Below are 24,043 nucleotides of genomic sequence, written 5' to 3' on the forward strand. Positions count from 1 at the left end.
GAAATGTGAACATAGAAGAGAATGGAAAGGATAAACTGGACAGAAAAAGTAACAAACGAGGAAGTCTTAAAAAGGTTAAATGAGAAAAGAACATTAATAAAAATAATAGAGAATAGAAAAGTCAAAATGCTGGGCCACCTAATACGACGTACCGATTTTTTATAGAGCATACTAGAAGGAAAAATAGAGAGTATAAAAGGAAGGGGAAGACCGAGAAATACCACATGAGACAGATATAGGAAACATTAGATCTAGAAAGAGCTGGCTGAAAGAGAATGAATGAATTAGTTGTCCCGACACATAAACCTTTTAAATATATATATATATATATATATATATATATATATATATATATATATATATATATATATATATATATATATATATATATATATATATATATATATATATATATATATATGCGGCTTACAGATAACAAACGAACATGCGGCTTACCTGATGATAAGTGACTACTGTCGCCCATGAGTACCCGCGATATTAAAAGAATTTCTGGAGCTCTGGCGGTTTTTAAAAGGAGTATGCCCTTTTCGTAAAGGCTTTTTTTTTTTTTACAACACAGGGGGCAAACGAGCACTCACCTGATGTATGAAGCCCATGGTCTACGGCATTGCAATGCCTTTTAAAAAGGAATATGCTCTTTTCTTGAAGGTTATGTTGTCGTATCGGTTCGGAAATACTGCTTTTGATTCCAAAGAGTGATTGTTTTTTAAAACGCACGGTGGAGAACTCGTCCAGATGGTTGGGATGAAATTTTAGTTTATGGCGGGTTGTACGATGGTGAAAATCTGCAGCAGGTATCAACGAAAACGAACATTATAAATTCGGTAGAAGATGCACAGAGATGCAACATCTCTGATGGTCGAGTGACTAAGACGCCGATCGTCCAATTCGAGCTGCCCGACTTTGAATATCTAACGGAAAAGCCCACAGGTGAGTGATTGAGTGAGAGAACAGTATTCTATGTGTGGCCTCACTTGAGCTTTATACAGTTTTAGGCGGTTTTCTGGCGTGAAATACCGTCTCACCCTATTGAGCACCCCCAACTTTTCTTGAAGGTTATGATGTCGTATCCATTCTGAAAAACTGATGCTGGAAGTTGATTCTAAAGAGTGGTTGTGCGTGGAAGAGAATGCCTTGAAAAACGTACAGTGGAAGATCGCCACTCATAGCTGGTTTTTTTTTGATGGATGAAAATGGTATGGTAACCCCGCCTGCGCTAACGGGATACGCTGGCGGAGCACCAGTGAAGGGTGATAGATGAGAATGAAAACAGGCCAGTTAGCCCATCATGATGAATTTATCAGAAATTAACCATGATAGTTTCCAGGGGGAACCGCGAGGAGGTCGACCTGGTTGGGTATATTGCTAGCAATGGGATTCTCACTTTCCATTACTAACAATCCCTTTCCCCCCACTCATAGCTGGTTAGGATGGACTTTTAGTTCGTGGCGGGTTGTACGATTGTGAAATGCAGTAGTAGGTATAAATCGAACAACTCAGAACACTCTCATGATACATTTGATAAAAAATGCATAGAGATGCGATGTCATTACGCAGTTTCAAGCGCTGATCATCAATAACTTGCGCCGTCCGACAATAAAGGCAGTCTCATAGAAGAAGCTGGTATTCTGGTGCTTCAGCCTAGAGATGAGAACAGAATTCCATATTTAACTACCTTAAGCTTTATACAACTGCAAGTGATGTACCGGCGTTAAATACCGTCTCATTCTACTGACTACACTTTTTGGAGTCTATCTTTTTCTTTTAAATGACCGCAAAACTGGACTTATCAACACATGGCTGGCAATATTAACGCCAAGGAACCCCAGACTCGACTAAATTATTGATTTATAGGATCACTAACATAAGATACAGCGAAGCATTTCAATACAATACATTAGTGGACTAGGTTTAACTTTTGCATTTAGGGGCAACTATAGCGTGTTTTGTGTTTGAGAAATATTAAAATGCAATTAAATTATTAAATATCAATAAATGGATAAAGTTATTATCAATATAAACAAATGATAGCAATTTTAATTATATTAATTCAATTGAATTTAAATTAAATTATAAATAAATAAAATATAATATAATGGCGAGGTACATCAACTTTTTTATTTAGAACATGAACATAAAGTAACTATCGTTGTGAATATCAAGTTCAGGCTTGGTTTTTACAATATCATTATACAGGCGTGTTATTTAATAACAAGGGGAGTGTTTTGAAACAGGAGAAATGGCATCTATTTGCGGTGAATACGTAAACTTGTCTTCTCTTAGGGATGAATTGGACAAGATTGTGTTTGTCCCTGCTCGAAACTTGAACGAGTGAAGTTTCGATTTCAGATACAAGTTTGTGACACTCATCGATGTGTGATCGCAAGATGTTTGACCGGCATACAATGTCCTGTGTACTATTTCAAGTTGTATAAAAAAACTAACCTCTGGAAGTCATAAATACGTTTCAGCGAGCTGCACCTTCAGGAAATCCGAGAAAAGAACTGTCCGCCCACACGACAATGTGTAAATTCTAATTTTATCACTTCACGGTGAATCTATAAAGTAATGTTTACATTATAACGATCTAAAAACGTCCATCAAATACAGAATTGGATACTTGAGTGAATCACATTTAAATTTTGCATTTGCCGATTTGACCTTGATTGACCTTTTCTTAAAATTTAGTACAAGCACTCACACTTAGACAGAAGAAAATCTTTAGTTAATAAATGTTAACTAAAGATTTTCTTCTGTCCCGTGTGGTCTCGGCGTAGATCCTGTGTGGTTCCTGTATAGAATAGGCCACCTCATCCTTTCCCGTGAGAGTCGTGAGTGGCGACTAAGGGGGGGGAGGGATGGGCAGCAGCTTTCCTCTTAGCTCTCCAAAGCCTAACTACGGTTGGCAATTCGCCTGCCAAGTGTGGCAACTACTGGCGAAAAGGGGGAGACTTATTTTACTTTAGTTTTCATCCATATATATTTAGACATATCTCGGATATGCGGACGAGGCCGTGGGTAAAAGCTAGTTTATATTATTGCCAAGGATACTTACAATACCATACACAATGATGATCTTCACAACTGTAATTTATAATAAGATAGGCAGAGGTATAGGCAGAGGCCTATAAACATGTTCATATTTTACCGAGTATATTAGATTTCAACGAATCTGCATTTATTATGTTTATGATAGCCGTTAGCTATCCACTGCTGAACGTACGATCGCACGGGGGGGGGGGGGGGGCAAGGGTTCGATACATTCAAAATTTGTATTTTTATAAACGTACTACTTTATTTCCGGGTCTACAAAACAGCACATTGAATATCGGTTTCAACAGATTTCCCCTCTACAATTTTTTCCAAAGCGTTTCTAAGTTCACCCCTCCCACCGCTTTTTCCAAAGTGTTTGATGTCACGATCTCTTCCTTTTCATTTGCAAATCGACCGTATAATTGTAAAACTTCCCAACAGATTCCAAACTCAACAAATTCGAATTTAAAGTCGCCTTTTGAATTCGGTAATATATATGAACATTGCAATTCTACTTTTTTTTTAATTCTACTAATGTTTTAAACTAGTTGCCTCCCACTGTTTTGCTCGAGTTTATCAGTATATAAAGTATCCTATGTGTTAAGTGAGGATATAACCTTTCCGAATAAGAGCCCCCCCCCCCTATTAGTAATTTATTTTTGGGTTATTAGTAATGCGAACAACCAATTCCATTGCTATTTTTGACACGCTTGGCAGACGGGTTGGCAACCGCAGTAAGGCTTTTGGTAATGTATTAAGAGAGACGCTGCTGTTTATTTCTCCATTCGTAATTATTAATTTTAATAATAATTAATTTAAGGGTGAATTACCCTGAAGAAACCTCTTTATCCCCTTTTGAAGAGTTGTAATCTTTTGGGAAAACCTCGGCAGGGAGTTTATTCCATAACCTGTCTTTCAAATTAAAAATTTAACACAAAAGAAAAATACTAAAATAAGTTTATGAGCAGCTTGACGTTTTTATGAATAAGGACATTAGATTTAGGAATTTTCTTTATAAAAAAATAATAATAATTAAAGCTAATAAAAACATTAGCATTAATTGTAAAAAATAATAATAATATGGAACCCATACGGGAGTAAAGTCTATCGATTAAAAAATGAAAATCTCAAAGTCGTTTTAGAATTGACGATTTAATCGCGTAATATAGTAACTCGCAATTTTTTTTTTAAATAATCATACATCTTATTGAATCAAAACGATGTGAAAAGTTTGTAAACCATTTTAGTACTAACTTTTACTAAATATTAACTAATAAATATATAATAAAGTACATAGTTTAATTTTTGATATTTTTTATGTGTATTTTAAGTCAATTTAAATTTCAAAACTTCAATAGCCCAATTTCGGAACCTCTTTTCGGAAGCCAATAAAAATTTTATTTATTTATGTAGATATTTATTTAACACATTATCTGTATGTTTATATTAGTCTAATTATATGTTTAAATTGTATAAATATATGAAGTATTACTTTATTTTTCCTCTATTCAATAATGCACCGCCTATTTATTGATCAGTTTGCCCAATGGTTGACTGGTAGAGAACATAATCCGGTGTTAAACTCGCCAAATGTACATAGAATTTTACTGCGAATTAAAGTTTAAACAAATAAATAAAAATAATAAATCAATCGACCAAATGTTTAATGTCCGAGTATGTACTAAAAATAACGTTGTAAAACATATTAATGTAATCCACTAAATCCGGATAAATGTACTAGAAAAGATGATGCATCAATATCCAATGTTTGGCTAACCCGAAATGCTGGCATTTCGTTAAAAAGTTCCGTAATTGATGAATCAGCGAGGCTCATATTGTTGGAGGCCCAAATTCGCTTTGAGGGCCAGCGAACGGTGAAAAACGATACGCAAAATTAACCACTCGTCTAATTATTTATTTTTAAATGATAAAAGCTTATAATGTTTTTTGTTATTTGAGAAATGAAACCTTATAATCCTTTTTTTTATTTGTAAAATTAAAAATACATTTGCGCTGGCAAAAAGGGATCGTTTAAAAAAAGTCAAATACCAATGTGATTCCAGGGGCGGGGATGGGATTGTTAGTAATGCGAATTGCCAGTTACATTGCTAGCAATATACCTTGTCAGGTCGACTTCCACTTGGTCTTCTCTGGAAACCATCGTGCTAATATCCAGGTGTATTCATCACGATGAGCTAACTGACCTGCCTTTTTATTCTCACCTATCATACTTGCTCGCTAGTGTATACCGTCACAGGTGGGGTTATCATTCCATTATCAACCATTAAAAAAACTTATATGACTCGGGATGATCTAAGAATTCTAACGAAATCCCATACATACAAATCTGTCCAAGTATTTTGATGTTATAATGTAATAAAGAAAGTCACATACATATACACACATGCACTTTGAAAACATTACACTCTTTTTTGGACTGTCGTATAAAAAAGATATATATTGTCAACGTTAACATGGCATGCCCCTCCAATTATCTACTTCAATGTGTTTGACCCTATACAGACGTGGTGCTCTATGTTTGTGAGTGTTTGTTTACATTTTCAGTAGGAATAATAGAATTTTCACCGTGCCTCCGATCAAACTGTTTATAATTACTCCTCTCCATCCAAAGGTGAGCCTGGAAGAGATCGCTTTTAGTGATAAGGTCGCCCATTGTTTTCTCACTGTGATCATCTCTTGTAATTGTTTGTATCTATAATAAGTACTATACTATATATAATTACTGTTGTAATCTTTTGGAGGATACAATAAAGAGTATTTATTTATCAGTAGCGGTTCCGGCCAGAGAAGTTTTATATTCCTTGTCGAAATCTTGAAAATATTTTTACACACACATATTTAAATTCTATCTATATTATTTTGTACTTGCACTGTGATTCAGCACATCTGATGGTAAATAGTCACTGTTGACACCTGCACTATTAGGAGTTGCCGATTTTGAAGAAACTTTAATATGCCCATTTTAGAGAACGAAATGAAATCTAGTTTTCATTAAAATAAGAAAAAGAAATACATATATTTCCAAACATTCGAAGGCAGCCATATTTTATCACAAACAATACTGTATGATTCATTTAATGGACCTTTATCTAAAAGAGTCACGTAAGTTTTTTGTTACAATTTATTTTGTGCATGTATAAAATATTAATACAAATGTTTCGAAATTCTGTTATCAAGAATACGACGAGACAAATATAATTTTACCAATGTTTTAAAGGTTAAGTACACTCACAGACAAAATTAAGTGTTCGCCATTATTTTGTTTATTAATTTATCAAGCAGATATGAATTTCGGTCTCAATTTTGTCAAAACATTTTCTAAATTATTAAGAGCCTAATAATAATCCATACTAATATTATAAATGTGAAAGTGAGTTCATTTTAGCCTCCACAACTTTATCATCATCATTGCCATTCCTCTGGACTAAAGTGTTATGCCTCTGTACTCTTTAAATTCACTGCCATGTGCCACCCTCCAAACCGAAACACACCCATGCAAACACAACTGTTTCACGGTAGAAACACGAATAGGACATAGTTACTAAAGTAAACGACTTTAGTTCAGTCTCCCTCTGGTGAATTTAAATGCGAGATAGCTTGACTTTGTGTGTCAATTTTGGTTCTAAATTAAGCTCAATAGAGTTTAATTGACTTCGGCGAATTTTCGATTCGGTGTATCTGCTTAAAATTTACGATGAAAATGTTTGAAAATATAATTAACTGTCACACGATCTTAACGGTCGCCTGGTCTTCAAGCTAGGAATTATGATAAACCGGGCAACGAATGGGAACACATAACGATACAAAGTTCGTTTCCAAAATTACCCCGATCGAGAATCGAATTTTAGACCTCATTCAGTTAAATGGGATTCCATTTTTATTTGAAAGTATATATTACAGATTGGTCCCATAAAAAAATTATTAAAATCGATTTAGTAGTTTAGTTTTCAATCAACTTCGAAAAGAAGGATCTCAATTAGGTTGTATATTTTTATGCTTGTTTCAGAACTAACAAAATTATAGGGTTCTTTCCTCAGTTGAAAACCGATTTGGAAAATTCTTTTTTTATTTGAAAGGATATACTTATAGATTTGACCCATAGAAATTTAATCAGAATCGATGCAGTAATTTGGTTTTTTGATCAAATTAACTGATTTTGTCACAAACCGGTTCTTTTTTGTGTACACAACTTTAATATCTCTTATAACTATCTCTAAAGTTAGAGTAAATAATACAAAGGAATCATTAAAGAACACAAAAGAATCTTTAAAAATGCATAAGCAATTTCGGGGATTAGCGTGAACGAATATGGGACATTATTAGATTTTTTACAAAAATCCAACATCAATCTTAATAATATTAGTACAGGATTAAGACAAACATATTCCATGTTGGTTCTCCTTACATTGTACTCTGTAAACTAATAGATGAAGTAATAACCAATCATTTAGCTTGAAAAAGAATCATCAAATACGATTCAGAAATGACAATAACAAAGTGTGAAATAAAAGTGTAGCACACAAAAGAGATACAGTCAAGTTGTTGACCTCTTTTTCAAAATCGCTTGGAAATAGATACAAGAAGTTTACGTCGGCTGCGGCTTCTCCCGCCATAAAACAAACAGCCATATACACAGGTGGTGTTTACAATGTAATTTACCGACACACATTTAAAAAAATATATTTCAGTGGCAACGCCAGATGTCTCGCATTAATTCACGGCTTGACATTTGGGCGGGAGACCTGTGCTTGCGATGCTAAGCTAACATATCGTCATAGTCGTAGAATACTGACGGATCTGACAAATATAACTCAAGAACGGGCTCACCTATACAAACCAAATGTTTAGGCTTTGTTCGGACTATTTAGTAGATGGTTTATGTGAAGTTTGCACAAAATCGGTCGAGCGGTTCTTCATTTATCACATTTTTTGTAACAAATGAATTCAATAAATGGCGGATCATTTTGTTAATGGGGATTTTTGTGTCAAATTCAAACTTTTTTAAGATGGGGATTGTGCTGTCAAATTGAAACTTTTTTCAGTGTTGACAGAATTGTTCAAATGTATAAAATATATATATTTTTTATTATTTCTCTTTATATGTAGCGAAGCACGTACCGGGCCGCTAGTATTAAATATATTGATCCGTCAGTATTCTACGATTATGACGATATACCCAAAGGATTTGTTAATAGTAATATTAGTATACGGATTATTATTATATACGTATGCATTATATACTTATATAATAAGATTAATTTGTTAGCGTGGTCCCACCATAGAACTGGCCAATCCTTCCTTTATTGTGATCAGCATATTAATATTTTATATTTGTTATTTTTATACAAGTATACATATATATTTTACTGTTTGGTCCCAGCATAGAATGCGTATATGAACGTATATATGGGTATGTTACTGTGTGGTCCTGGCGTAGAATGAGCCATCTTTTCCCGTAGGTGTTGTAAGAGGCGACTTAGGGAACTTAATTGTACCTCTTCAAAAATATTTAATATAAATTACTATTTGAATATTTTTTTTAAATACATAAACATTACATTTACATTACATTAAATTTTTTTAAGTACACAAATATGTACTAATGAATAAATAAATTAATTAAAAATTAAAAAACTAAATCACACACACACACTAATTTGAAAAGTTATTATATATCATTGACGGTTTAATATCACCCTGTATATTATATTATCGCTTGCAATAATATTATGCGGTAATCATCGGGTTTTAACTGATATATCTTCTTACAAATTGTAGCGTAGGTTGTCAATTGGACTTAAATAAAGACCGAATATCCGATATCAGATTATCATGACATCAGATTGCAACCCGTAGGTGTTTAAGTACCTATGTAGTCATACATTAATGTAAAAATTATAGGCATTATTCAATATTATAATATATTTAATATAATATATTTATGTCTCTTCACAAACAATTTAAATATATTATAAAATTAATATAATACGAAACTCTGCTGTGAGTAGCTGGTGTCTGATATAGGTTAAAACCTGTAGTACAGATCACCAGGCTCCTAATCGATATGTGTTTAAATAATAATTAAACAAAATATATACCACTGAAATTATACAATCCAAAAATAAAAATAAAAACAATAATTAATAGTAGGAGATAAAAGAAAGAACAATAAAATTAACGTTACAATGTAAATTAGGTGCCTGCATACATATGTTTCATGTAATAATCGCCGTATAGTCCCGGCATAAAATGGACCACTCCGTCCTTCCTTTATATATATATATATATATATATATATATATATATATATATATATATATATATATATATATATATATATATATATATATATATATATATATATATATGTGACATACGGCAATAGTTGGTCATATAATATCGGAAGTTTTTTGTAGTTATTGATATTTTCTTCAATATTGTAGAACATACTTTTGTTCTATCACCAATAGTTTCCGCAGCGCACGCGACGAAACATATTTTATAACATTTTTTTTTACACCTAATCTTTTCTAGTAATAAATATGACCTATGTTACTCAGAGTGAATGTAGCTTTCTAATGGTGGAAGAATTTTTTAAATTGGCTAAGTAGTTTTTGAGTTTATTCGTTACAAACATACACACAAAAATACAAGTCAAAGTATAGGTGTTTTCATCAAAACTATCATCATCATCGTAAATGACCATATATGCCCCGCCAGTGTATACCAATAGCGCAGGCGGGGTTACCATTTCATTGTCATCCATTAAAAAAAAAACCGTCCATGAAAAAAAAGCTGTTATTTAGTTTGTAAATAACTGATTTTTCTTATAGGTAGGCCCAAAAAAAAAATTAATTAGAAACCTATTTCAATGTACCAACTAAAGGAAACTAGAAAACTTATTTGGAATATTTTATAAAGTAAGTTCCTTCCATTACATCCTGAAAGTTTGGCGCGGTATATTTCGGTTTATTTATGTATAAGAATTTATTTGACGAGCCGCCCAGCCGTCAGCTCCATCAATGTTTAATTACTTCGATTTAGTTTTTCAATTTCGCGCGATGATTTTTGGTAGCGAAATTTCCAATTATATAAAAGGTAAGGTAATGTAAAATATAAAATATAAAATATATATATATATATATATATATATATATATATATATATATATATATATATATATATATATATATATAGTATAATTATTTTTTATGTAAAAACCGAGCAAATATAAAAACTATTTACGCCTCAAATATAAATTCAATTCAATTCAATTTATTTATTGCAAATAAAAAAATAAAAATAAAAAGTATCTACCTTCTCCATCCCCTTATAGTACGTCGCCTATAGACATGAGCAGTACCATGGACATAACAAATTTCATAGTGATTGGTTAAGCCGTTCAAAATTCATAGTACGGGTATACCAAATTTCATAGTGATTGGTTAAGCCGTTAAGACGCTGTAAGGTGACAAACAAATAAACTATCACTTTTGTAATGTTAATAAGAATTTTAAAGAGGAAACATTTGACTATTTGGTTGGTTTGTAATGGATAAACTCAAAAACTACTCAACTATTTTTAAAAATTATATTACTTATAGAATGTTGAATTATCAACTAGTAACACAGGCTATATATTGTTTTCAAAAATTTTATCTACTCGTGCAAAGCCGGGCCGGATCACTAGTAATAAATAAATTTAAATCTAGTAATATAATAGCGTTCTAAGAATGCATACTTACCTAAAAACTTTATTTGCTTTATAATTTTTATATCGACTTTATTCACGTTAAATTTGGGAATTCCCGACTCGTGTCGGATTCAATTAAGGTTGCCAATTATACTGTTTAGGGGGAAGGGATTGTTAATAATGGGATTTAACAGCCCCATTACTAACAATATATCCTATCAGGTCGACCTCCACGTGGTTCCCCCTGGAATCCACTGTGGTTAATTCATGTGAAATTCGTCATGATGAGCTATCTGACCTGCTTTCATCCTCATCTGTCATTTATCACTGGTGCCCCGTCAGCGTATACCGATAGCGCAGGCGGGGTAACCATTCCATTATCGTCCATAAAAAAAAACTATACTGTCAAAGACACTATTATACTGTTTTTTACTACATTATGCTTTTTACTGTTGAACAAAAAAAGGTATACAAAATATTGTTTTCAGCATCAAAATTCTTAACACTATAAGTGTTAGACTTAGATGCTTACACATTTTTTTTATTTAATCAGAGGGCACTCAGTGTAGGTTATTTTTAATAAAAAGAGAGCTTTTCATTTATTTTAATTATAGTTATAATTGTGGTGAGATCTATGAAGTTTTTAAAAAACACTGTAAATTAATAAGTTGTACAAGAAGCTCTAAAAATATGTATTTAAAACATTAATTAAATAAAATACAGTTCATTTTACTAAAATACTGATTAATACTCGTCTCAGACCTAAGTATACTTTATTTCTTGTAAAAAAAGTTGGCAACCCTAGATTCAATAGAGGCTTTTATATACGAGGCTTAGGCTGATGTTTGCTCTATTTGCAGCTAATTAAAAGTGTACTGGATTCCATGGACAGGTTCCTGTAGGTAGTAAAAAAAATATGACATCAAGTCTATCATGTCACCAATCCTTAGTTACATTTTTAATCGATTAAAATTACTCCTAAATAACAAAATTACAAAATATTGAGACATAACACTTTAGTTCTTAAAAATAACAATGCATGAGGGATAAACATGTTTTTTATGAAATTTGGAATAGCAAATGGGTAATATGGATACCGGTGGGGGAAAGGGATTTTTAGTAATGCGGACTACCAGTCATTGCTAGCAATATATCTTGTCAAGTAGAGCTTTATCTTTTTCTCAATGTCCTCTACCCAAAGGTTGTCTGGAAGAGATTGCTTAGCGATAAGGCCGCCTTTTGTACCACTTCTCATTTACATTTACTGTAATTATTATTTTTTCTTTGATGCAAAAGTGTAAAAGAAAAATAAAAAAATAACTGTTGTTTACGTAAAAATAAAGGACATAAATTGTAGTTAAGCCGGAAATCCCGTGGGATTGGACTAGTAGATAACAATGAATGAACATACATACATACATAGAGATGTGCGTATGACGTTCTTTGACACGATAGCCAATAAAAAACTCCTTCCACGGATATCGATTTGCGTTCGTCTTATATACACTTTGCATTTATTTCTCATTTCCGTCCTTTGTTATTAAGTTCCGTTTCGAAACCAATACCAAAATGGATTTATGGGTGCACGCAAGTGTGTGACACCATTAATGATGGAACAACACTTCTAAAACACGTGACCGCCATGAATGACTAAGGGATCTTTCGATTTTTAGTGATCCCTTTGTATCGCTTCTCATTAATATTTACTGTATTTGTTATTTTTCTTTTTACTTGGTGCAATAAAGTGTAAAATAAATAAATAAATAATTACTTGTTTGAGAAAATTCGTTATAACTAAAAACATGTTTTAACACACACATTATTTCGGTAAAGTACTTTTTTTTTTAATGGATGATAATAGAATGGCAACTCTGTCCACGCTAACGGTATACACTGGCGGGGCACCAGTGAGGGATGGCAGGAGAGAATGAAAAGGCAGGTCAGTTAGCCTATCGTGATTAATATACTTAGAATTCAGCATGATAAGTTTCAAGGAATACCGCGTAGATGTCGACCTAACAAGCTATATTGCTAGCAATGGAACTAGCAGTCCGCATTACTGACAATCCCTTCCCCCTCTCGGTAAAGTACTATACTCGGGGAGGATCTAACAGTCTAATTGCTAGTAATATACGTAGTAGGTCGACCTCCACGCGGTCTCCCCTGGAAACTATCGTGATTAATTCTTGTGGGATTTATCATGATGGGCTAACTGACTTGCCTTTTTATTCTTATCAATCATCTCTAATTGGTACCTCGCCAGTGTATACCGCTAACGCGGGTCCCCCACCCCTACATAATGTATAATGTAGTAAAAAACAGTATAATACTGTCTTTAACAGTATAATTTTTTTTTTATGGACGATAATGGCATGGTGACCTCGCCTGCGCTGTCGGTATACGCTGACGGGGCACCAATGATAAATGACAGATGAGGATGAAAGCAGGTCAGATAGCTCATCGTGACGAATTTGACATGAATTAACCACAGTGAATTCCAGGGGGAACCACGTGGAGGTCGACCTGATAGGATATATTGTTAGTAATGGGGCTGTTAAATCCCATTATTAACAATCCCTTCCCCCTACCATTCCATTAGCATCCATAAAAAAAACTATTATAGATATTTTCACCAGAGGGAGACTTTGTACAAAAGTTTGCTTGGGTACCTCTGTCCCATTCGTGTTTCTACCGTGGAGCAGATGTGTTTTACTATAATTATTTGTAACTAACGTGACCGGATGTACTGATTACTTGTAACTTATAAGTCACATTGTAACCGGAAGCGATAATATTCGGCCATCCCGTGTTCGTCAGCAGGAACGCGTCAGTGTAAATCTGTAAATACAAACAAAGCAGATTAAGAAAACATGACACATACATGTGTCAGACCATCTGTCTCATGAAGTTTAAATATTGTGGGATTAAGGTAGGGATTTCTAACTTACTAACTCCGCCTGCGTTGTTGATATACATCGGCGTGGCATCAGTGAAGGATGATAGGTGAGGATGAATGTAGCAGGTCAATCGGTCCATTGTGATGAATTCAACTCTACGATGGTTTCCAGAAGGAATCACGTAGAGGTCGACCTGATAATATATATTACTAGCAATGGGGGTGTTTTATTTTTTAGTGGATGATAATGGAATGGTAATCCCGCCTGCGCGAACAGTATACGCTGGCGGAACACCAGTGAGGGATGATAGGTGAGAATGAAAAGGCAGGTCAGTTAGCCCGTCGTAATGAATAAATCAATCACAATGGTTTCCAGGGCGAACTACGAGGAGGTTGACTTAACAGGGTATATTACTAGCAATGGGGCTACTAATCCCCATTACTAACAATCCCCTCTCCCCCCTACTTGATTTATATTTTTTGTTTTTGATTTTTTTATACAACTCAGAATGAAAAACAAACTAACGGTCCACCTGATAAAAAGTGGTAACCGTCGCCTATATACATGAGCAAGTACCATGTATATAACAGAGTATACTGTTTCGCTCATGATACCCCCCATGCGTTGCCATTCCTAAGGACTCAGTTGTTATTCCTCTGTACCCTGTAAATTCACGCCATATCCCACCCTTCAAACCGATACACAGCCATGCAAACATAACTGCTTTACGGTTGAAACACGAATGGGACAGAGGTACCCAAGCAATCGACATTTGTACAAAGTCTCCTTCTGGTCTTAATAGACATGTTGAAACATGTCGCTGTTAGTAAGTCGATGAAACAAGTCCCTTAAGAAGGCCGGATTAAAACAGTACTAATTAATTAAGAGACACGAGCGCTGACTTTTAAAAATAAGCAGGATTAGAAGCTTCGTTTGAGAGTTGGCGCCTTATTAAACGGATTAGTTTTCCAATATAAACTTGTCTCCAAGAATTGTCCGTTATAAAAATAAATAGGGGCAATAAATATCAATGTTTTAGATTCTTAGACATAATTGATCACTTCACCTGCTGATCCCAAAAGGGAAAAGGCGTGAGTCTTAGGATTATTTATAAAGTTTGGACAGATTGATAGATTATTGTAGCCTAGATCCAATCTAGATTTTTTTGTATAAACAGGAGCCAAAAACTTTTTTAAAATTTATTGATATTTTATATAATATGTAATTCATATTTATTTATTTAAACTCTAATGCACAGTGAAATTATGTACATATGGCGGACTTAACACCGGATGGTGTTCTCTATCAGTCAACCATTGGGCATACCGAGAAATAAGTAGTGGTGCATTATTGAATTAAAGGTATATAAAAATTAATATTTAATATAATCATATATTATAAACATAAAATCAGACTAATTTAAACATACACATAATATATTAAATAGATAAATATATACATACATAAATATTACTATAACAAACAATTGTAGATATTCAAGTTTCAAGTCATTAGGTATGCTGATTACATTGTGTAATATTTAATTATCACCATCACTTTTATCATCTCAGACATGGGGGTCTAAAAGCTAAGCAGTTAAATCGTAGGAGATGACCATTTAAAAGAGTTTGTAAACAAGCTTATTTTTATTAACAAAATAAATATTTGCATTTGAATCTATTTTATTATTTCTGTTTAAAAAAAAAGGTAGAAATTATAATTTTTCATTGGACACACCATCAAATTGTTTTTCTCTTCAAGAAATATAAAAAAAAAAAAACCTAAAGAGATGCAAAGACAGACAAACAATCCGGATTTTTATATTCAGAGGATATAAAATTTGCATCCAGCACCTATAACGGGAAGGTTTACGAGTCTCACAAAATTAACTCGAAGCGATTATGATTGGAGAGTGAATCTCACTCTAATCTCTTAAACGAGAAACTTGAAGGGTCTATTACATTTTACGTTCATATAATTTACTAACTGAATTTTGTCTCGTTTATAACATAAATGTGGCGATGGAGCATTTTTATGTATTTAATCATTAGTACAAATATGTGTACATGGCGGACTTAATGCTAAAAGCATTCTCTCCCAGTCAACCATAGGGAAGTGTCAAAATACTCGAATGCGGTACTAGTAATTATTGATATATATACATACTAAAATTACATATATAAACGGATAAATATATATATGAATAACAAATATACTTACATATACATGACATATACTATATTATACACGAAATTGAGAATAATATATTAATTATATTAAGAGCTTTGTTTGAGAGTTAGCAACTTATTAAAGGGGTTATATAGGGATACGTTCAATAACTGACATTAAAAAAAAAACTATGTACATCTTTATATATTATGTGTATACCAAATTTCATAGTAATTGATTAAACAGTTAAAGTGATAACAAACAAACAAACTCATTTTGACATTGATAATATTAGTATGAATAATGTAGACGACGTACTCCAAAATGATACCACTTTTATAGTTCCACTAGTGTTTTTTATATTTATTTACATAATTACAAAATTATAGTTATAAAACATTACACGAAGAGATACAAGTGGTTGCAAAAATTCTAAAATTCTTTTTTTTTTTTTTAAATATAGGCAAGGATGTAAGCAAGTCAGAACGTGATCAATCCATTAGAAATTAAACACTATGGGAAACCGCATGGAGGTCGAGCTGACAGAATAAATTACTATCAATGGGTACTATTCAAAATCCCTTTCAGTTATTTCATATTACTCTGTTCATGACTTTGTTATTGACCTTTGTCTTCAGCGTTTCATTTTCCACTAGTTTTTTTTATTTTATTTTTTTTATTTAATAAGTGATTTCTGTCGCTATCTTTGAGGCGACAACTTTCCAACTTTTTGTATTTATGTATATAAAAATTTACCTGTTTTTTTTTTCTGATTTTTTTTAATTTTCCACTGGTTAATAGAAATATTCATAAAGTAAACCGTGTGGTCCCGGTATAGAATAGGCCATCCCTTTCTTTCCTGTGGGCGTTTTAAGAGGACCAAAGGAACTGAATGGTCGAGGGATGGGCAGAAGTGACCCTCTTAAAACGTCACCTAAATCTAACACACTTGCCAAGTGTGACAACTACTGGCAAAATCCCCACAAAGGTAAATTACCGTAAGGAATTTGCCTTGTTCCTTAGTCTATGGGGGAGGCTTATGTTCAGCAGATAAGATTGATTGATAAATAAGCAACATTGCTGTTAATTTTTAAAAACAACTGAATATTTTTTAATGTATCTGATCCGTTATTTAAAAGTCCTCTGATAGAGGACTAAAACGTTATTCTCAAAATAAGTTGACACTAAAAACTTAGCACCTTTTATTTAGCTTTATATTTTGCTTTGGAATTTTTCAAATACTTTTTTTGTTACATTAAAATGTTCAGTAACAGTTTAATGAGTATTTATTGTACGATTTACGTTTAACTTTGCTATTAGAGTATTAAATAATCAATCAGATATATCATTAATATGTTTTTTAAAGTAAGTTGCCACACTTCGTTCAGCTAATGTTTTGAACGCTCTTAAATGATGAGTTATCATTTCATCTATATCTATTAAAAAAAAAAATAAAAATCAGAAAAAAAAAGAAACTATAAACGGCGCTGTTAGAAGAGGAGGCCAGCGACAATAATAAAGTAATAATATTAGAGACTTACCGGTTTAATTTCTTGAGACAAGCACAATACATACAATATGTCAATCAAGGAAAAAAAATAGGTATCAAAAGACATATTCAAAATATAAAATATAAATCTAAAAAAGGTGAAGGTAAAAATAATAGGAGGACTGTCGCCAACAGAAACATTATAAAAGAACATTATATATATGTATATTTAAAAATAGTTTTAACGGAAGTTGCTGATAATGCTCAGTCTTAAGTTGTTTATCACACATAATTGCGGTAATGAGATGTAACGTATCTGTGTTCCAATTTCACAACTAATAGGGGATCGTTAACAACGTTAACAGATCGATAATTAAGTGTAAATTCACAATGGAGCGCGATTTGTAACAATAAATTGTATGAGGCAGATACCATAGTGCTGGCAACATTTTTGTGTCAAATTAAAAAAAAAATTAATGTGACACATATTAGATTTAAATTTCAAATAAACTGGATTAAATATAAAGAAAAAATGAATAAGAATGTTCAATTTAAATTTCGAACTTCGAATATTGATGCAGTGAGCAAGTAATTAGTACATTTTATATTGATACACGTTGTGATTACTTGTACTGCCAGTGATAATTATTTCATTTACATATAGAGTATACTATATATATATATATATATATATATATATATATATATATATATATATATATATATATATATATATATATATATAAACTGAAATATAATAGATCTGTTTTTACAATTACAATTCGAAAATATAGAAAATGTGTATTTAAAACGAAGAACGCGTTTTCTTTAGATACTATTAAATACTAAAAAATAAAATATGTCTATAAAAGCTAGACAAATAGAGACTTAAATAGTGCTTGCAATAAATATTTATAAAACATGAGATCACATAGCTTGCTTAACTTCGACTATTTGAGCAAACAAGCGAAATGAGTCACAAAGGCCACGTTTAGGTAAAATTCGTCATTCAATTCATCATTTTGTTATATTTAGATGATCTTATTTCAAATATTGTTTTTTTTTTTATACAACTTATAAAGGCAAACAACAGTAAGTAGTAACCGTCGACTACAGACATGAACAATGCCATGGGCATAACAGAGTATACTGTGTCGCCTATTAACATTAAGGGTAACCCCTTAATGCGTTTATTCGTTGCCATTCCTGAGGAGTAAGGTGTTATTGTGCTTCTGTACATTGTAATTTCACTGTAAATTCATCCCACCCTTCAAACCGAAACACAACTGCTTCACGGTAGAAACATGAATGGAAAGAGGTACCCAAGGAGATCGTATATACGTAAAGATAGTTATAGAGTACATGCTTATTACTAAAATAGTGTTTTTATTTCTTTCACAGATTCCGGCATAAAGGACAACATGGCGATTTTGCGAATACTCACAGTGTTATGTGCATCATGGGCATTAGCGGAATCAAAGTGGTATCATCATCAAAAACGAGAAATCGAGAGAACATCAATATGTGAATCTATGGTAAATAGCACGAACAAGGTTCTTTGTTACTGTGTAAGAAACAGCCTCAAACCAGAACAATTTAGAAGCGCTGAATGCTATTTAGCAACAGAAGGTGTTAAACCAGATGACCCTAGTTGGGATGGATTTGAAGTACTAGAAAACGCCACTAAACTTACTCTAACAAACACCAGAGGAATTCTTCTTAAATATGTACCCACAAAAGCTTTACAGCATACCAAATCGTTAGCTAGGCTAATTATCAAATATGGGAATATAGAAAAAATTGAAGCTTTTGCATTTTCTAACTTAACCAACTTAGAAGAAATTATTGTGAGGGATAACAATATTAAAATACTTGAAAAGAATGCATTTGCTCATCATAAGAATGTTTCTATTATAAGTATGGATATCAATGATATAGAAGAAATAAATAGAGACGTATTCGTTGACTTGCCATCAGTTCAGAAAATATTTTTAACTGGAAATAAAATAACAACAATACATGATAAGGGCATTTGTTCATTTAACCAATCTAAAGGAATTGGAAATCGATAAAAACAAACTGTTTAGTTTGAATAGTGAAACTTTTTCTGGATTGTCTAACTTAATAAGATTGGACTTAAGTAGCAACAGTTTGGAAGTTATTGGCGATAACACGTTTATCCATCTCGTGAATCTTCGTTCTTTGAATTTGGATGGAAATCAAATTCAAATGTTAGATGAAAAAGCATTCCATGGACTTGGGAAATTACATTCTCTTTCATTAGCTCACAACAAATTAATGAACATTGATAATGTAAGAACTTTTGAGGGATTGGAGAATTTAAAAACTTTAAGTTTAAAAGAAAATCTGATCCAAAAAATAAAAGCAGACGTTATGACTCCGATAATAAACAACTTTTATAGCTCCTCAAGTTTCTTGGATTTTGATGGTAAGATTATTTAAGAAATAGCTTTGGTTTGTGATGATGGTATTCCATTTCTGATAGTACTAACTATGAATCAGAATTTAAATGCAGTCTTTTCAAACAATTTTTATTCTGATATCAGTTTTTCTGCTTATTATAACTTATAAATTATTTAAATATATTCTTAATAATCCGTGAAGTGATAAAACAAGAATAAGATAAGTGGCGAATTAAAAATTTGACATTATACGTGACTAGGGTAACAAAATAAATTATAGTTTGTCAGTACTCTTAGCCATCTGGATAATGCGATAATTATGGTAGTAAAATGGTTCTAAAGGGGAAAGACTAGTGCTTAGCAGTGAAATTAATATTCGACATGAATTATCATCATTGTAATACACTAATTACGCATCAGAATGATGCTGTTAATTATCTGAAATGATTTATTTCAAACACTCTAAATTCCAAAGTAGAAATACTTTTTTAAATGTCACAGTAACTGCGAAATTGCATTTCCATTATATGTACTTACATTTTTATTAATTTTCAGGTAACAAATTTCCTTGCGACTGTCAACTAGATTGGTTCCTATCGTTAAAGTATAAGACTCAAAATGAAATTTTAAGAAATAGCCTTATAAATATAAAATGTGTACCAAGTGACGCTCTACGTGACGAATGGAACAAGGATTTGGATAAAGAAAAAAAAGAAGAGGTAATTGAAGAAGAAGAGCAACAATCACAAAACGCAGAATACGAATATTACGATGAAACGCAACTAAATGGAACTCTATTCTATACTGATGTACGGTATCTATTGAACTGCACTGGTCCTGATTATACTGTTACAGTAGACAACAATCAAGCAGTAACAGATAACAATAATGTTATCGTCACCAAAGTAACTTCTAGTCCAAAACCTATATCTACAACAGTATCAATAAGTACTGTGAAACCAATATTAACGACACAATTTCAAACGTCCAAATTAGATCGAGGCTTCGTAGATTCATCCATCATAGAAAGTACAACAAAGAATGTAGCCACAGTAATATATGCAGATAATGTTAATAAAATAGGACTTTCGAATGATATAATAGTAACTAATGGAGAGAATAAAAAGAAACAAAGTCCAACCACCAGTCGTTTGGCTACAGTTTCAGCTAAACCTATTGAAAATAAAGATTTTGATGACCGCGACATGGCTTCGGATGAAGCTAAACCAGACAAACTGAAAGCCCATAGAAGTTATCAAGAAGAGGTAGAAGCCAAAGTTAATAAAGCGCAAAGAAATATTGGCTGTGTGCCGTGGCTCACCTCATTAATATTTAGTTTTAGGTTATTTTTGTATTAAGCTAAATAAAGTATTCTTGCGCTAATTAGTACCTACATAATTGTAAGTAATATTATAAGTTGCAATCTCACAGTCATTAAAATAAATTGCTATTAAGATATTGAAATTTTGTTTAACTTAGCAATAAAATGGTAACAAATACTTGCAAGATAATATAATAATGTACTTATCACATCAACTAAACAACAGTACAATGCAAAGACCATAATCTTGTTGGCAATCCTAAAGATGAAACAATACAGTAATACATAAGTAGAAATTAAACTGTAGCAGGTAATATATTATCATGTAAAACGGCCATTAAACGATTTTGAAAAGTTGTTTAAGCACGAAATAATATTACAACTACTGCTGTCTGCTGCCATGCGATTAGCTAGATATTTTTACAGATGTTTATTATAAGCTTAACCAATAATTAAAGTGTTTACTTCTGTTAATGAACACTGTAACATTTCGTAAATGAATAAAATTTCCTAAATATGTAAACGTGAAAAAACACCTGTGAAACTATTGTATTTAGTAACTTGAAATGGTTGGGAATAATAGTGCATGGTGGGTCTCCAGGGGCCTGTTTCATGGAACTACTCTGCAACTTTGCACTCCCAACTCTGCCATGTATATTGCAGTGTTGAAATTGCAGTTTGAAAATTACTTAGAACTTAGAATGATATTTTAAATTCTATTTTCTCTGTGTCTCAAGTTGTAATACTAATAGTTTAAAATTCGTTTGAAGTATTAGAATTTTAATATCTACAAGACATAAAATAAATAAGAAGATAAAAAAAATTATATAATTTTGAATTCCATCAAAACTTTGAAAATAAATGAAAAGAAAAAATGAGTTTATTACTTTTATTGATGGAATAAGATATATTGGAGATTTGCCGCAGCGTAGGTGTGCTTGCATTTTTTTTATGCAACTTAGAATGGTAAACAAGCTGACGGTCCACCTGATAGAAAGGTAGTAACCGTCGCCTATAGACATGAGTGTTGCCATTCCTGAGGACTCAAGTGTTATTCCTCAATACCCTGTAAATTCACTGCTATATCCCACCCTTTAAATCGAAACTCAGCTATGCAGCCACAGCTACTTCACGGTAAAAACACGAATGGGATAGAGGTGCTCAAGCAATCGCCTTTTGTATAAAGTCTCTCTTTGGTAAATTGCATGGTTATGATTCGATTTAAAGATTACGACACACTAATGAAATTACAGGGTACGGGAGTATAACACCATCGTCCTTAGGAAGAGCATCATGTAACACCATGAGAATTATGCAATGATTATGGTATTGATCATATTAGTGGACGAAGTTATCACTTTTCACAGGGTGAATTTATTTATGTCATTCCTTACCATTCCTCGTTGCAGCTTCATTTTAAGATTTTTAGAAAGACAAATGAGTAAATGGTCTATCTACAGATACAGTAACCCTACTTGAAATAAATACTAATAAATCGATATTGGAATTGAAACGTTTTGTACTCTCGAATTGAAATACTAGCGACATGTTTCTATACTGTTTTGATAGAGGCGTGCAACTTGCCAGTGCAAACTTTTGCAAACAGATCCCAAATTTTAAAGTAATTCCTAACTGTATGTATGCATTTATACTGTACATTTGTACTGTACGTGAATTAACTGGGTACAGAGGAATAATACCCGTGTCCTCAGGAATGGCCACGAATGGTGGGTATCATGGACGAAACAGTATACTCTGTTATGTCCATGCTACTGCTCATGTCTATAGGCGACGGTTACCACTTTACATCAGGTGGGCCGTCAGCTTGTTTGCCATTCTAAGTCGTATAAAAAAAAATACTGTACTCATGAAATAACAGTTTCATGAGTGGAGTACAAATTGTCATTGATATTGAATCGATATTAGATTCAAGAGTAGGCCCGCTGAAGGCAAGTAAGAAGGGTTGCCTGGAAGAGATCGCTCTTAGCGATAAGGTCGCCCATTGTTTTCTCATTGTGATTATTTCTTGTAATTATTTATATTTATAATAAGTTTACTATTGTAATCTTTTGGAGGAAACAATAAAGAGTATCTATCTATCTATCTATCTATATCCATGAAATCTTGCAACGCGAGGTCAGCTAATATGTGTTGCCATTTTACATGTTTGTAGGCAACCTAAATTTATTGCAATAAATTTATATGAAATGAGCAGAAATTAACAAATGAATGAATAAATAAAAAAATATATACCATTGATGATAAGTTCTTATTTATTATAAAACTAGCTGTTGCCCGCGACTTCGTTCGCGTTTCCGTCGTTTTTAGTAAAATGTCCTTCCTCACGGTTCAGTGGTTTTGATGTAACAGACACATTTCCCTTCACTGCTCTGCTCCTATTGAACGTAGCGTGATGAAAAGTATATGCCTGCCCAAGAGTATGAAGAATAATTGTACCAAGTTTCGTTAAAATCCGTCGAGTAGTTTTTGTTTCTATAACGAACATACAGACAGACAGACAAAACTTTTACTGATTGCATTTTTGGCATCAGTATCGATCACTAATTATCCCCTGATAGTTATTTTGGAAATATATTTCATGTACAGAATTGACCTCTCTACAGATTTATTATAAGTATAGAAGATAGGTCATAATGGAATGGTAGCTCCGTTTGTACTACCGGTTCATGAGGTGTCAATTAGGGAAGATAGGTGATGATGATGGTAAGGCAGTTAACCTATCCGTTTCCGAAAATACCTGGAATTAACCGTGATGGTTTCCAGACGAGATCGTGTGGAGGTTGACCAGATTGGGTATGACATAGCAATGGGGGGGAGGATTGTTAGTAATGGGGATAAGTAGCCCCATTGCTAATAATATACTACACGTATATTTAATCGTTTAACACGTTTTTTAATCGCGATTTTTATATTCCGCAATAGGGTAGCAAGATAGCAAGCGAATATAATAATTGTA

At 32.6% G+C, this 24,043-nt stretch overlaps 1 protein-coding gene across 1 annotated transcript in view; it reads left to right on the plus strand.

Moving 5' to 3' along the window:
* Positions 1-23,169, plus strand: part of LOC113523236 (connectin-like) — a 27,754-nt gene extending 4,585 nt beyond the window's left edge. The window contains 3 exon segments of the mRNA XM_052893625.1: positions 18,724-19,349; positions 19,351-19,771; positions 20,301-23,169. Of these exon segments, the coding sequence (XP_052749585.1) occupies positions 18,744-19,349; positions 19,351-19,771; positions 20,301-21,103 (1,830 nt within the window). The 5' untranslated portion in view covers positions 18,724-18,743 and the 3' untranslated portion in view covers positions 21,104-23,169.
* Positions 23,170-24,043: the final 874 nt, after the last annotated feature.

This window comes from Galleria mellonella, unplaced genomic scaffold, assembly GCF_026898425.1.
Source record: "Galleria mellonella isolate WM207_F2 unplaced genomic scaffold, CSIRO_AGI_GalMel_v1 utg182, whole genome shotgun sequence".
Lineage (NCBI taxonomy): Eukaryota > Metazoa > Arthropoda > Insecta > Lepidoptera > Pyralidae > Galleria > Galleria mellonella.